The sequence below is a fragment of the Humulus lupulus genome, chromosome 5, assembly GCF_963169125.1.
Source record: "Humulus lupulus chromosome 5, drHumLupu1.1, whole genome shotgun sequence".
NCBI lineage: Eukaryota > Viridiplantae > Streptophyta > Magnoliopsida > Rosales > Cannabaceae > Humulus > Humulus lupulus.
The window spans coordinates 15,373,398-15,385,521 of NC_084797.1; the positions used below are offsets into that span (position 1 = coordinate 15,373,398).

General features: G+C 36.4%; 1 protein-coding gene and 1 non-coding gene across 2 annotated transcripts; one reads left to right on the plus strand and one right to left on the minus strand.

The window, feature by feature from the left end:
* The first annotated feature begins 6,811 nt into the window (after positions 1 to 6,811).
* LOC133780753 (small nucleolar RNA R71) lies at positions 6,812 to 6,917 on the plus strand. The gene has a single exon (XR_009869571.1). It is a non-coding gene; the product is annotated as a small nucleolar RNA R71 (small nucleolar RNA).
* A 1,243-nt stretch (positions 6,918 to 8,160) lies between these two features.
* On the minus strand, positions 8,161 to 11,822 carry LOC133834520 (rust resistance kinase Lr10-like). The gene is made up of 2 exons (XM_062264163.1): positions 10,585 to 11,822; positions 8,161 to 8,877 (listed from the first exon to the last, which is right to left on the minus strand). The coding sequence occupies exons 1-2, from the start codon at positions 11,532 to 11,534 to the stop codon at positions 8,865 to 8,867; spliced, it is 963 nt and encodes a 320-aa protein (XP_062120147.1). The 5' UTR covers positions 11,535 to 11,822; the 3' UTR covers positions 8,161 to 8,864.
* Positions 11,823 to 12,124: the final 302 nt, after the last annotated feature.

Below are 12,124 nucleotides of genomic sequence, written 5' to 3' on the forward strand. Positions count from 1 at the left end.
AAAAACTACTAACAACATAAATCATATGCATAAAATTATATCATAAATAGAAACATATCACAACATATACTATAAACATATGACTATAAAAGCGTATACCATATAGGACTACAATATTAATGGCCATTACGTCATGTGATAAACCATCTATGTCCCCTGTCTAATATTTGAGGTAGGTTAGATCACATGGTAGTATATGATAACCCATCTAGGTCCTCTGTCTAATATCTAAGGTAGGGTAAATCATAACTCTAAACAAGAAAATGATAAACACTAGGGCTTTCTAGCTAAGCAACTATGAACCCTAGATAACATAAAAACATATTATAACATAAACTTATCATAACGTTTCATACATAAACAAAACATATCATACAAACATACAAGACCTATCCTATTTTCCTTACCAAAATTGGGATATGAGAACAAATGTGGGACTTGGAACACTCCTAAACCAATAATAAGAATAGTGAGTATTTCTTAAAAGAAAGAGATGAAAAGAATAGAACTAAACCACCAAGAGAAAAATTACCGAAAAGACACCTTAAGTTCAAAGAACTTAAAAACCTAACCACAAAACCATAACAAAAGTTAGAACCTGAATGAAAAGGGTACCTTTGTTGACCTTATGGATTGGTCTAACTCCAATACCGAAATGCACTAATCTTCACTTCCCAAAGTGTTTTATAAAGCTTAAGAATGGGAAAGTTTTTTCCCAACCCAAGTGTTTATCACTCTTATGGTCTCACTTGCACCTTGGAGTCTGATCACAGCTGAAGAGTAAGTAAAAGGGCTGGGTCCTAAGTCCTGTTTATAGAGTTCTAGGAATAAAAATCTTCTTTTTGGCTTTGAATAAAAATAATGAATTTAATTGAAGATATTTGAATATTCGTCAATCAGAGGCTGAAGACTCGGTCAAAACTATCAGAGGTAGGTCTAAGGAGTCAAAGTTATTTAAAAAAAATAAATATCTAATATAGGCGATATATAGCCCCTATGTGGTGATATATTGGCTGTCCCCTAGTCTCGAGTCTCCGTTCGTACGATCGTGCAACGCCAACGTGTTTTTCTGTATTCTTCTTCAGGCGATATATCGACTCCAATGTTGCGATATATCGACATACATGATAATTTTAAACACGCAATTGCACTTTTTCAGCATAATTAAGGTTGGATAATTGCTTTGACTAAGTCAAACTATGACCCTAACAGTTTCTGGTGAAGATTAAAGTTGATATTTTCTTATTTCATCATTAAAATACTAATTCCTTAATAATCATACTTATGACAAGTGTCATATTCTTATTGGCTCCATATAAACCTTAGGTTATAATAAATATCATATTTATAACCAGCAATATTAATCAAACCTTATGTTATAATTAATATTCTTAAACTATAGGTTAAACTTATAAAATTCATAACTATTGCTAGGAGTTTCTAACTAAGTCTCGGTTTGAACCAAAATCCACGAAATCTAAAATACTACAACTACTACTAGCTAGCTAACTAAGTAAACATTTTGGGACTCTACAACGACATTCTTCGAAATGAAAATGTTCCATAGGGGCACGTGAAGGTGGTCTTTTCTTGGTCCTTCGGTGCAATGGGAATTTGATGGTACCCCGAGTACCCCTCCAAGAAATAGTAATAAGGATGGTCTGCAAAAATGTCCAACATCTGATCAACAAAAGGCAAGGGGAAATGATCCTTCTTGTTTTCCTTATTCAATTTACGGTAGTCAATACAAATTCTCAACCCCGTCACCATACGAGTTGGAATAAGTTCATTATTATCGTTCTTAACCACCGTCACACCACCTTTCTTCGGGAACACTTGAATAAGACTAACCCATGCACTGTCAGATATTGGGTAAATCACCCCTGCATCCAACCATTTAAGGATTTCCTTTCTTACCGCCTCCTTCATCGAAGGATTAAGCCTTCTCTGAGCATCGATACTATGCTTACTATCCTCCTCCATTACTATACGGTACATCACCGTTTAAGGGCTTATACCCTTAATATCCGCCAAAGTCCACCCAATAGCTAGCTTGTGAGCCCTCAACACCCTAAGTAGCTTTTCTTCTTCCATAGTAGACAACGAAGCAGAAACACTAACTGGTAGTGTGTTGCGCTCACCCAAATATGCATATCGAAGGTGATCAGGCAAGGTCTTTAACTCAAGGATTGGTAGTTTCTCAATAGATGGGAGCGGTCTCTCAGGCACTTGCCCCAATTCCTCATATTTATTTTTATAAACTTGTTCCACTGAGTTCAACCACTTAACACATTCGTTGGCTTCAGTACCATCACACTCCTCTTGACTTGCAACCAAACTCAACTCAAGTTGGTCCTTAATAGACTTGACCCCTTCACCTTGTTCATCCAATACACTGACATTGAAACAACTGTCACTAGCACAAGGGTAGGTTAAGGCTTTAAAGACATTAAAAACTAACTTATCACCTTGTACTCTGAGCCTTAACTCACCCTTCTAAACATAAATAAAAGCCTGCCCGGTGGCTAAAAGCGGTTTTCCCAAGACAATAGGCACGTCCTCATCTTCCTCCATATCTAATACAATGAGATCAGCTGGGAAGATGAATTTTTCTACCTTTACTAGGATGTCTTCTAGAATCCCACGAGGATGCTTGATAGACTTGTCTGCTAACTGTAGTGGGGCACGCTTCTCCTAACCCCAATCTCCAATAAACTAGTAGTGGCCTTAAATTGATACTGGCGCCCAAATCACAAAGAGCTCTATCACACTGAAAATTTCTTATGGTGCACGGGATAGTAAAACTGCCTAGATCCCTTAATTTCTGAGGGAACTTCCTCTGTAAGATGGCGCTGCACTCCTCTGTCAAAGTCGTTGTCTCAGAATCCTCCATTCTCCTTTTCTTGGAAATATATCCTTCATAAACTTCACATAGCTGGGCATTTTCTCCAAAGCCTCAGGGAATGGTGTGTTGATGTGAAGTTCCTTAAACACCTCAAGAAACTTGGAGAACTGCTTATCGAGATTCACTTTCCTAAACCTTTGAGGATATGGTAATTTAGGAGTAGGTTCCACAATCTCAACTTTTTGATTACCCCTTTTCTGAAGATCACTAGTGACCCTCTTCTGCTCTGGTGTAGCTGCCTATTGATCCCAAGTCTTCACCTCTTCCTCTGGAACAGAAACTGAAGGCCTCTCATAACTAGTCCCACTACTTAAAATGACCGCTTGAAACTATTCATTGGGGTTTACCTCTATGGAACTAGGAAAATTCCCTTGCGATCTACTAGAAAGTAACTTAGCCAACTGACCCATCTGTGTCTCCAAATTCCTGATTGAGGACCTTGTCTCTGTCATGAATTGATTTAACTGGTCAGATTGAGTTGTTGGAGGGTTCGTTGGAGGTTGTGGTGGTAGATGAGATCACCGTGGGTTTGGATCATTGTAACACCCTAAACTCCAGGGACCGTTACTGTGTGTCTTATAAACAGTGATAAACTCGCTAATCGAGTCATTTGGCCATAATTGTGTAACTAAGTATGATTAGCGGTTTAGGATTAAATTTTTTGGTTAAGATATAACGTTTCATTAGAACGTTTACTGTATACATTGGGATCCCAAAAATATAATTTAAAGGTCTATTACAAGAAAATATTTACAACCAACCGATCTAAGCGGCAAAGCAGGGTTTAACCCTAGTTCCTCTTTCAACCCTCAGCCATGGCGGTCGAGCAGTCGCATATGTACACATCGTCACCTAAGCTCTCCAACTCAAGGATGGTCCAACTTTCTTTTGCCTTTACCTGCACCACATAGCACCCGTGAGACGAAGCCCAGCAAGAAAACTCAACATGCTCATGAACAGTAATAATATGTCATTAGATCATAAAGTGCATGCCTAGCAATAACAACCTTAACCACGCATGCAAATAAGTTCACATATTGTTGAGTATAAAACATCAACCGATGATCATAATAATCATCCAGGGCTTTTAGCCCCAAATAGAAGAGTGACAGTTGTAAAAGTCACTAAGGTGGGTTCCGTTCCCATTAGCCATGTGACGATAGGGTCACCCGGGCTTTACAAATAAGTGATCCTTTCACTAGGTTAAACAGGATAGGTATTTGATGAAATAGTCACCAACATAACCTACCGAGTGAATGAGTGATCCTTTCACTAGCTTAAACAGGATAGGTATTTGATGAAATAGTCACCAACATAACCTACCGAGTGAATAAGTGATCCTTTCACTAGCTTAAACAGGATAGGTATTTGATGAAATAGTCACCAACATAAACCTACCGAATGAATAAGTGATCCTTTCACTAGCTTAAACAGGATAGGTATTTGATGACATAGTCACCAATATAAACCTACCATGTGACCATAGAGTCACAACTGTGGGTACCGCTCCCTTAGCCATGTGACAAAATAGTCACCTAGGCCTTTGGCCCTGGCCCTGAGTAACTAGTCATAGACTAGACAAGTGCTTATAATTTTCATCGAACTTAGGGTCGGTCCAGCATTAATACCCCTTATGAGTCATTCAATGCCGATATCGATTAGATCTAATCTTTTATCGGCTCTGTGTTCATGACGTTAATGCCATTTCTGGCTCTTAGGTCAGTAACACGCGACCAATGCCAAACCTGAATAGTCATGGCCACACACAAGTAAGCAATGCTACCAAACATATATCATATGTCAAATATTCAAATACAGGGCATTCAACATGCTTACTTAACCATTGCTAGCATAATTAGAATCACGCATAAATACAGAGGCTCAAGCTCTGAACAATCTCATATTCAACACTCATGATGTGCCCTAATCACATGTTTCTCGTGCATCACATGCATCACATTTAACCACTCAACATGCCTCAATAATAACCATGCATGCCATATATATAGGGTGCAGGTTTTCTTACCTTTGGTCCAAGCACATGTTACCAATAAACGAGCCACACGCACGATCCTTATTCCAAGCCTCTAGTGATAACCTAGTCACAACCATAAACGATGATCCAATGAGTTCAAGTTCTAAAACCAATCCCGGAACCAAGACCTAGCCTTCTATCATCGAATCCCACTAAACCGGGTAGTAGGAACGATCCCGAGGCCTAAGGTTTGAGTTCCCATGCTCAAAACATAATTTTGGCCATAAAAACCCTCAAGAGCTGCGGCCCCAAAACCCTGAGTTGCGGCCCCCAGCCAAAACAAAAGCACTAGGGGAAAGCGTCGCGACGCACCTTACCCAGTGCTGCGGGCTCCAGAACTCCCAAGGCCACCGCCCTCAGCACCAAGCATGGGTCGCGGCGCCCAAGAACAAGGCCGTGACCCCCACTCGGGAACCAGCCATAACTCCGTTTTCTCACATTTTAAACCTTCCAAAAACCTACTTAAACATCTCCAAATCCAAAAATCAAAGTTTCCAAACATCCCCATGATCCAAAACCAACAAAACCCAAGTCTCAAATCAATCGAAAACTCGTCAAAACACAAAGTCCAATTCAAGCTTAAAAACTTAGAACTTAAATTTGAATTACCTTCGATTAAGTTGTTCCCAACTAAATCCTCTAGCTAATAAGCTTCTTTTCTTCCCTAGGATCGCTATGCCTCAATCCTCGCTTGAATCCGAGTCCTAGAACTCAAGTTTCCTTCAAAAATGCGATCAGGAGACGAAAATTAAACTTAGAGGGAGAGAGAACTTATTGAATGTTCTTTTTTTTTTCTTAAAGATTACTTCAAGCTTAAGTAGCCTCAAGCAAATCCTAACGCTCACGGTCCAAAAACACTCCCGGGGGAAAAATAGTCAAAACCTCCAGAATTTCCCCCTGATCTTACTAACTTCCAATTTATCATCAAATACTTATTCCCATTACCCAATAACCCGGTAATGCTCTAAATACCCCTTGACTCACTCCGAGTCAAGCATAAATCCTGTTGTGACTATTCCACTAGCTTACCTCCTAGGATCGTCTCGTGCTGAGTAACCCTAGCATAACCAAATTATAATAAAGCACCACACACATATCACATATATGCCAAATATGCCCGAAATGGCCAAAATATGAAAATCACCCAATTAATTAGAAATGGGTTCACATGCATATTTAATACACCTAAACATGCATATTATCATTAAATAGCATAATAAATCAATTATGGCCCTCCCGACCTCCTAATCAAGGTCCTAAACCTTATTAGGAAATTTGAGGCATTACAATCATAGTATGGCCTAAGGTGAAGTCCATATATCGATTGGTGAGGTGGGTGTTGAGGTGGATGTTGTGGATACTGTGGTTGTAATCCATGGTTATTTCTCCAAGAGAGGTTGGGATGATTCTTCCAAGAAGGAGTATATGTTTTTGAGTAAGGGTTGTTGGAGGGCCATGGAAAGTTACCAATAGCCTATGCCTGTTCCAAAGGAAAGCTGTTCACATCAGTTGAGCAACTAGTAGTGCTCGGGCACTACTCATAAGAATGAGGACCCCCAAAAATCTCACAACTAATAACATTTTATACTTGCATTACTTGGGCAACGAGGCTATTCTACTACAATTGCCTGGTTAGAGATGCCATTTGAGCGGTCAATAAAGCAATAGGTTTGACCTCTAAGACTCTTGCCACCTTCCTATTCTCACACTTAGTGGCCCAATTGTAATTATTCATGGCCATCTCTTCCAGTAATTCATAAGCTTCATTAGCTCTTTTTCTCATAAATGCTCCACCCGATGCTGCATCAATAATGGTCCTTGTATTTACCCCGAAACCATTGTAAAACATGTGCACCAGCAGCCACTTCTCTATTCCACGATGTGGGCACTTCCTTAGTAACTCTTTAAACCATTCCCACGCATCATAGAAAGACTCCCCATCCAAATAATAAAAGTTATTAATCTCTCCTCTATATCAGGCTGACTTCGCAAGGGGAAAATATTTAGCAAGGAATTTATGAGCCAAGTCTTCCCAAGTGGCGACAAAGTTGGCTTGTAATGAGTTCAACCAACTCTTAGTTCTGTCTCTTAACAAAAATGGGAATAATCTTAATCTGATAGCATCATTACTCACCCCGTTCATTTTTAATGTTGCACACAACTCTAAGAAGTTGGTGATGTGGAGATTCGAATCCTCATTTGGTAGTCCCCCGAATAGGACACAGTTTTGTACCATCTGAATTTTCAAGGGTTTTATCTCAAAATTGTTTGCCTCGATAGTAGGAGGATGAATACTTGAATGTATCCCTGTAACAGTAGGAGTACATAATTTCTCAATGGCGGGTTAGCCTAAGCTGCCATGTTACTCAGATTTGCATTGTTGTTGACACTGATATTCTCATTCGCAACCATTCTCTCTAACCTCTTTTGTAATCTATTCATCTTACAAGTCTTCTCAATCTCTTGATCAACATGCACTAGTGACACCGATCCTTGACGTCGCATACACAAGTTAACCCTGCAATCAAGAGGCAAGCAAGGAAATATATTAATGAAAATGTCAAAGAGAAGCCAAATTAGAACAAGAATCAATTATTTTGATATTGGTTAAATAGTCCACGACAATGGTGCCAAAAACTTGATCGATAAAATAACGCATGCAAGTATACGTGGTCGTGACAAGCAATACTTTCCATAAGAACGGGATCGTCCCACTGAGACTACCAATCAATTACCAATAATTTACTCTTGGTTTCTATTTGATGATCAAAATTCAGATTAATTAATAAGCTAATAGTAAAAAAGTAAAGGAAGCAAAGAAATAGTAACGAGTAATTCAAGAATAAATATCTAGGGTATTAATTTCATCAACTAATTCACTTGTCAATTTAACTATTTCAGCACAATTCAATCTTCTAATTCTATCTTAATAGTGGGTTATCAAAGGCAATCTCAATTCTTTATCAAGATAAAAAGAATTCAACCTATATGACAATCTTCTACATATCTGTGACAGATTTCAACACAAAGTAGACATTAAACATCTTAACCCTAAAAGCTACACAAATCATATAGATTCTATCATCCTATAAGCAATCTATGTCTGAACGACAATAGAATATTTAACTCTCCCCTATCGGATCTTGAATTAAAATCATAAATCATACAATAAATGGCCATTAAATTATAAGTGTTAAACATAAACCAGTAGAGATTAAGAATAGAAGAAGAATAAAATTGCACTTAATAGAAAATTAACAAGATCCAAAGTGACTACATTACACCCTAGAAAAAAAATGTTTCGTTCATGGAAAACTTGGCTAACACAATAAAGATAAATGTCATCCTCCTTAACATCAAAAGCTTGAAAGAAATTAAAGAAGAAGAAAAGTGCATAAATAAGGCTTAGGAGTCAAAAGCTCTCTAAAATTCGTAATTAGAAACCTAATTCATAACCTAATCACCAATGTTTTTAAACCTAAATCATGTTTTCTTCTCTTCAGAGAAGCGCCCCTTGACCCTTGCTTATTCATGTTGCGGCCCGTGTCTTCAAAGTGGTGAAGGAGGTTTGCGCCTTCGTCTTCAAGAGTCATGGCACTAAGGTGACCATGTCGCGGCCCGTGTGCACACCTAGATTTTCCTTTGCTGTCTGCCACTCATCATGTCGCGACCCTAAAGGGCATGCCGCGACATTAATTAAAGCCAGGCTTGGGTAGCATATGACCTTGCTAGAGCCGCTACCCTTAAGCCCATTCCATAACTCTAATTCTATTTATTCAAAACTTGACAATTTTTAGTCCTTTGTTCATCAAAAATGCACCAAAAACTTCTTCTAACTCCTCCTTGATGCCAATTTGGCTCAAACAACCACCAAATGCTCCATTTTCCCACCATTTCTTCTTCTTTTCGCGTTTAGCTCAGGATTCATAGCACCGACCTACAACAAAGACAAACATAAGCATAATCTTGGACAAAACAAACAAAAAGACTCAAGATTACCACAAAAAACACATCCTAAAATGATACTAAAAAGGAGTTATCATGCAACAATTTATGCAAGCTACAAATCCAAACATCCAAGCAGCACAATTTTAACTTGTTAACTTGGGCATTAATATGATACAGTCCATGATGACGAACTTTCCAGGCTCAGGCCAATTTCCACCACAGCAGCCAGATGATGATGATGACTTTGGGATTAATTTTGATGACATTTAGTTTGGTTATATATTTTTTTTAAAGTTATTAATATTTTTTGTTGTTTTTCTTTTATTTTGAAGACTATATTACATATGTTTTGTATTTGACATTCTGGAGACTATGCTAATTTTAAATTGGTTTTATTATTTAACTAATAAATTAGTTTTATTATTTAATTAACTAAATTAGTTTCATTTATTTATTTAATTAATATTTTATCAAATAAATTTAAATTAATAATTAATTAATTTTTTTTAAAAAATTATATACCTACAACGACGACATGTCGTCGCAGTAGGGTGCTCGCTGAACACGAAAATATGAGATTTCGTGACCCTACGGTGACGACATGTCGTCGTTGCATGTATATAAACTCAGCCACTCCACAGTGACGACATGTCGTCTCTGTAGATGTTGGCTATCCACGGACCTACAGCGACGGCATGTGGTCGCTGTAGGAGTTTTTCAAATTTTCCAACCACCTACAGTGATGACATGTCGTTGCAATATCCCAGTTCAACCAAAAAAATGGATTTCCTACTGCAACCGACATGTCGTTGCTGTATTAAAATCATACTGCCACAACTACGTTTTGTCGTCATTGTAGGTCACTATACATGAATCTACAACAAAACCATTTTGGCGACGACATGTCGTCGCTGTATACCTACAATTACGACTTCTTGATCTACAATGACGACAAACCTCATCGTTGTAAACCTATTTTCCGGTAGTGCTCATATTTATAGCGAAGTATTTGTTTAAATTAAAATATTTCTCATAAAGAGATATACTTCCAATTTTGTTACAAATTAACAACCATAATTAATTCAAATTTAAATAAAAGAAAATTAAATTGAATATCTAATATTTAATTTCCTAATTGAGTGAAGTTGACCAATCAACTTTGAATACCTGATTTATTGACCACTAAAAATATCTCTAAATTATTTCCAATTAATTCTCTGCAATTTTGATTCTACAACCCAGCTCGAGCACCTTTGTTGTTCGTGAGACTGGCTTTCGGATGTGTTGAAAACATGCATAACAATAAAATTCTCATAGGTTTTGTTTTAGTTATAAATTTTAATATACATCAATTGTTGTTCATATCTGAATTGATGTCAATCATACCAATTGAAAATAGATCAAGAAAACAAAGCATGACACAAAAATACCCAAAAAAAAATTCATACCCTAATAAAATTAAGAAAACAATTATATACAAAAAACCTTTGACTAATTATTGTTATTTCAACAATCAATCGGGATTTTGATACTTGAATCCATACTTATAAATTATCAATCGAATCTTGTTCTTACATTATTTAAGCTTATAATTATATATTGATATTACAAAAATCAAAACAATTAATGTTAGGTATCTAAAAAAAAAATACACAATCTATAAATGCCAATCGTTTATATTTAGAACTAAACTTACCTTTGTAGTGTTAGTGATGGTATTGTTGAGTGCAGTGAATATGATATCTCTTGAGCTTGCTCAGTAGGCTTCTCTAGTTGATACAAGGAAGGCTTTGGAGGCATTTGTAGACATTCAGATTCTCCTTCAAGCATTTCAATGACTTTGTTCATTGTAGGGCGATCACTTGGCTTTAGTTGTATGCACCATAATGCTACTATAATCATCTTCTTTGTAATTTTTGAATCAACCTCATCTATATCTGATATGTTTATTTCTATACTTTTTCCCTTACTTAATTGATCATGCACCCATGAAGGAAAATAAATTTGGCTAGTATTTTCTGCAACTGCATTTAAATTTTTTCTTTTACTTGCCATTTCCATCAATAACATCCCAAAACTATACACATCAGCTTTATTAGAAACTCCTCCAATATTTTTGTAAAATAGCTCTGGCGCTATGTATCCTAGTGTTCCTCTGGCAGCAGTTAACGACACATTATTATTATCTAATGGACACAGTCTTGCTAATCCAAAATCAGAAACTTTTGGAATAAAATTTTCATCCAAAAGAATGTTGTGAGGTTTAATATCAAAGTGCAATATTTGCATGAAACATCCTTGGTGCATGTACTCAATCCCACGTGCCACACCAAGTGAAATCTCAAAAATTTTCTTGCAACTCAAAGTGGTAATTCCTTGAGAAAAAATATATTTTTCCAAAGATCCATTAGCCATGAAATCATATACAAGAGCATGCTTAGAGGAGTGGACACAAAAACCAATTAAATGAACCACATTAACATGGTGAATTCTTCCGATTGTAGAAATTTCATTGATGAAATCTTGCCCATTTCCCTTTGATTTACTCAATATCTTAACTGCTACAATACGACCACTACGAAGCTTTCCTTTGAATACAGAGCCATAACCTCCTTCACCTAGTTTGATCTTGAAGTTTTGGGTCATCTTTTTTATGTCATCGAATGAGTATCTTATAGGACTAAGATTATTTTGATTGTGAAGGAACTCTTCGATGGAGTTATATGTTGATAAATGACGTCGTCGTCGTTTATATATTAAAAAGGCAACCACTAGTGGAGTCCCAAATATAAATTTAAGTCCTGCTTGTAATACTGCGTTTTATCAAAATCAAATTTCAAATTTAGTGTACAATCATGCATCAAATTGATTTCAAGTAAGAGTATATTGTATATTAAGTTCTTAGAATTTTTATGTCATTTTATTTAAAATAACTTAGTTATGAAAAGCAAAGTAAATGATATAAACATAGAAAAACAATAAATATTATAAAATTTTATTTATCAAATCTGAGTCTAGGGTATTAAATATATATATGATTTCAAAATACAAGGTACCAAATGAGTATTATTAAAAAAAAGAGTACGAAAATAATATTTTACAAAAATACAAGGTACTAAATGAGTAAATTCCCTTATTATTATCATTATTATTATTTTACAAATTATATATGATATCTTATTTTACAAAGGGAAATTTGAGTTTTTATGCTTAATGAGGGGTTCTAAGTCAAAAAA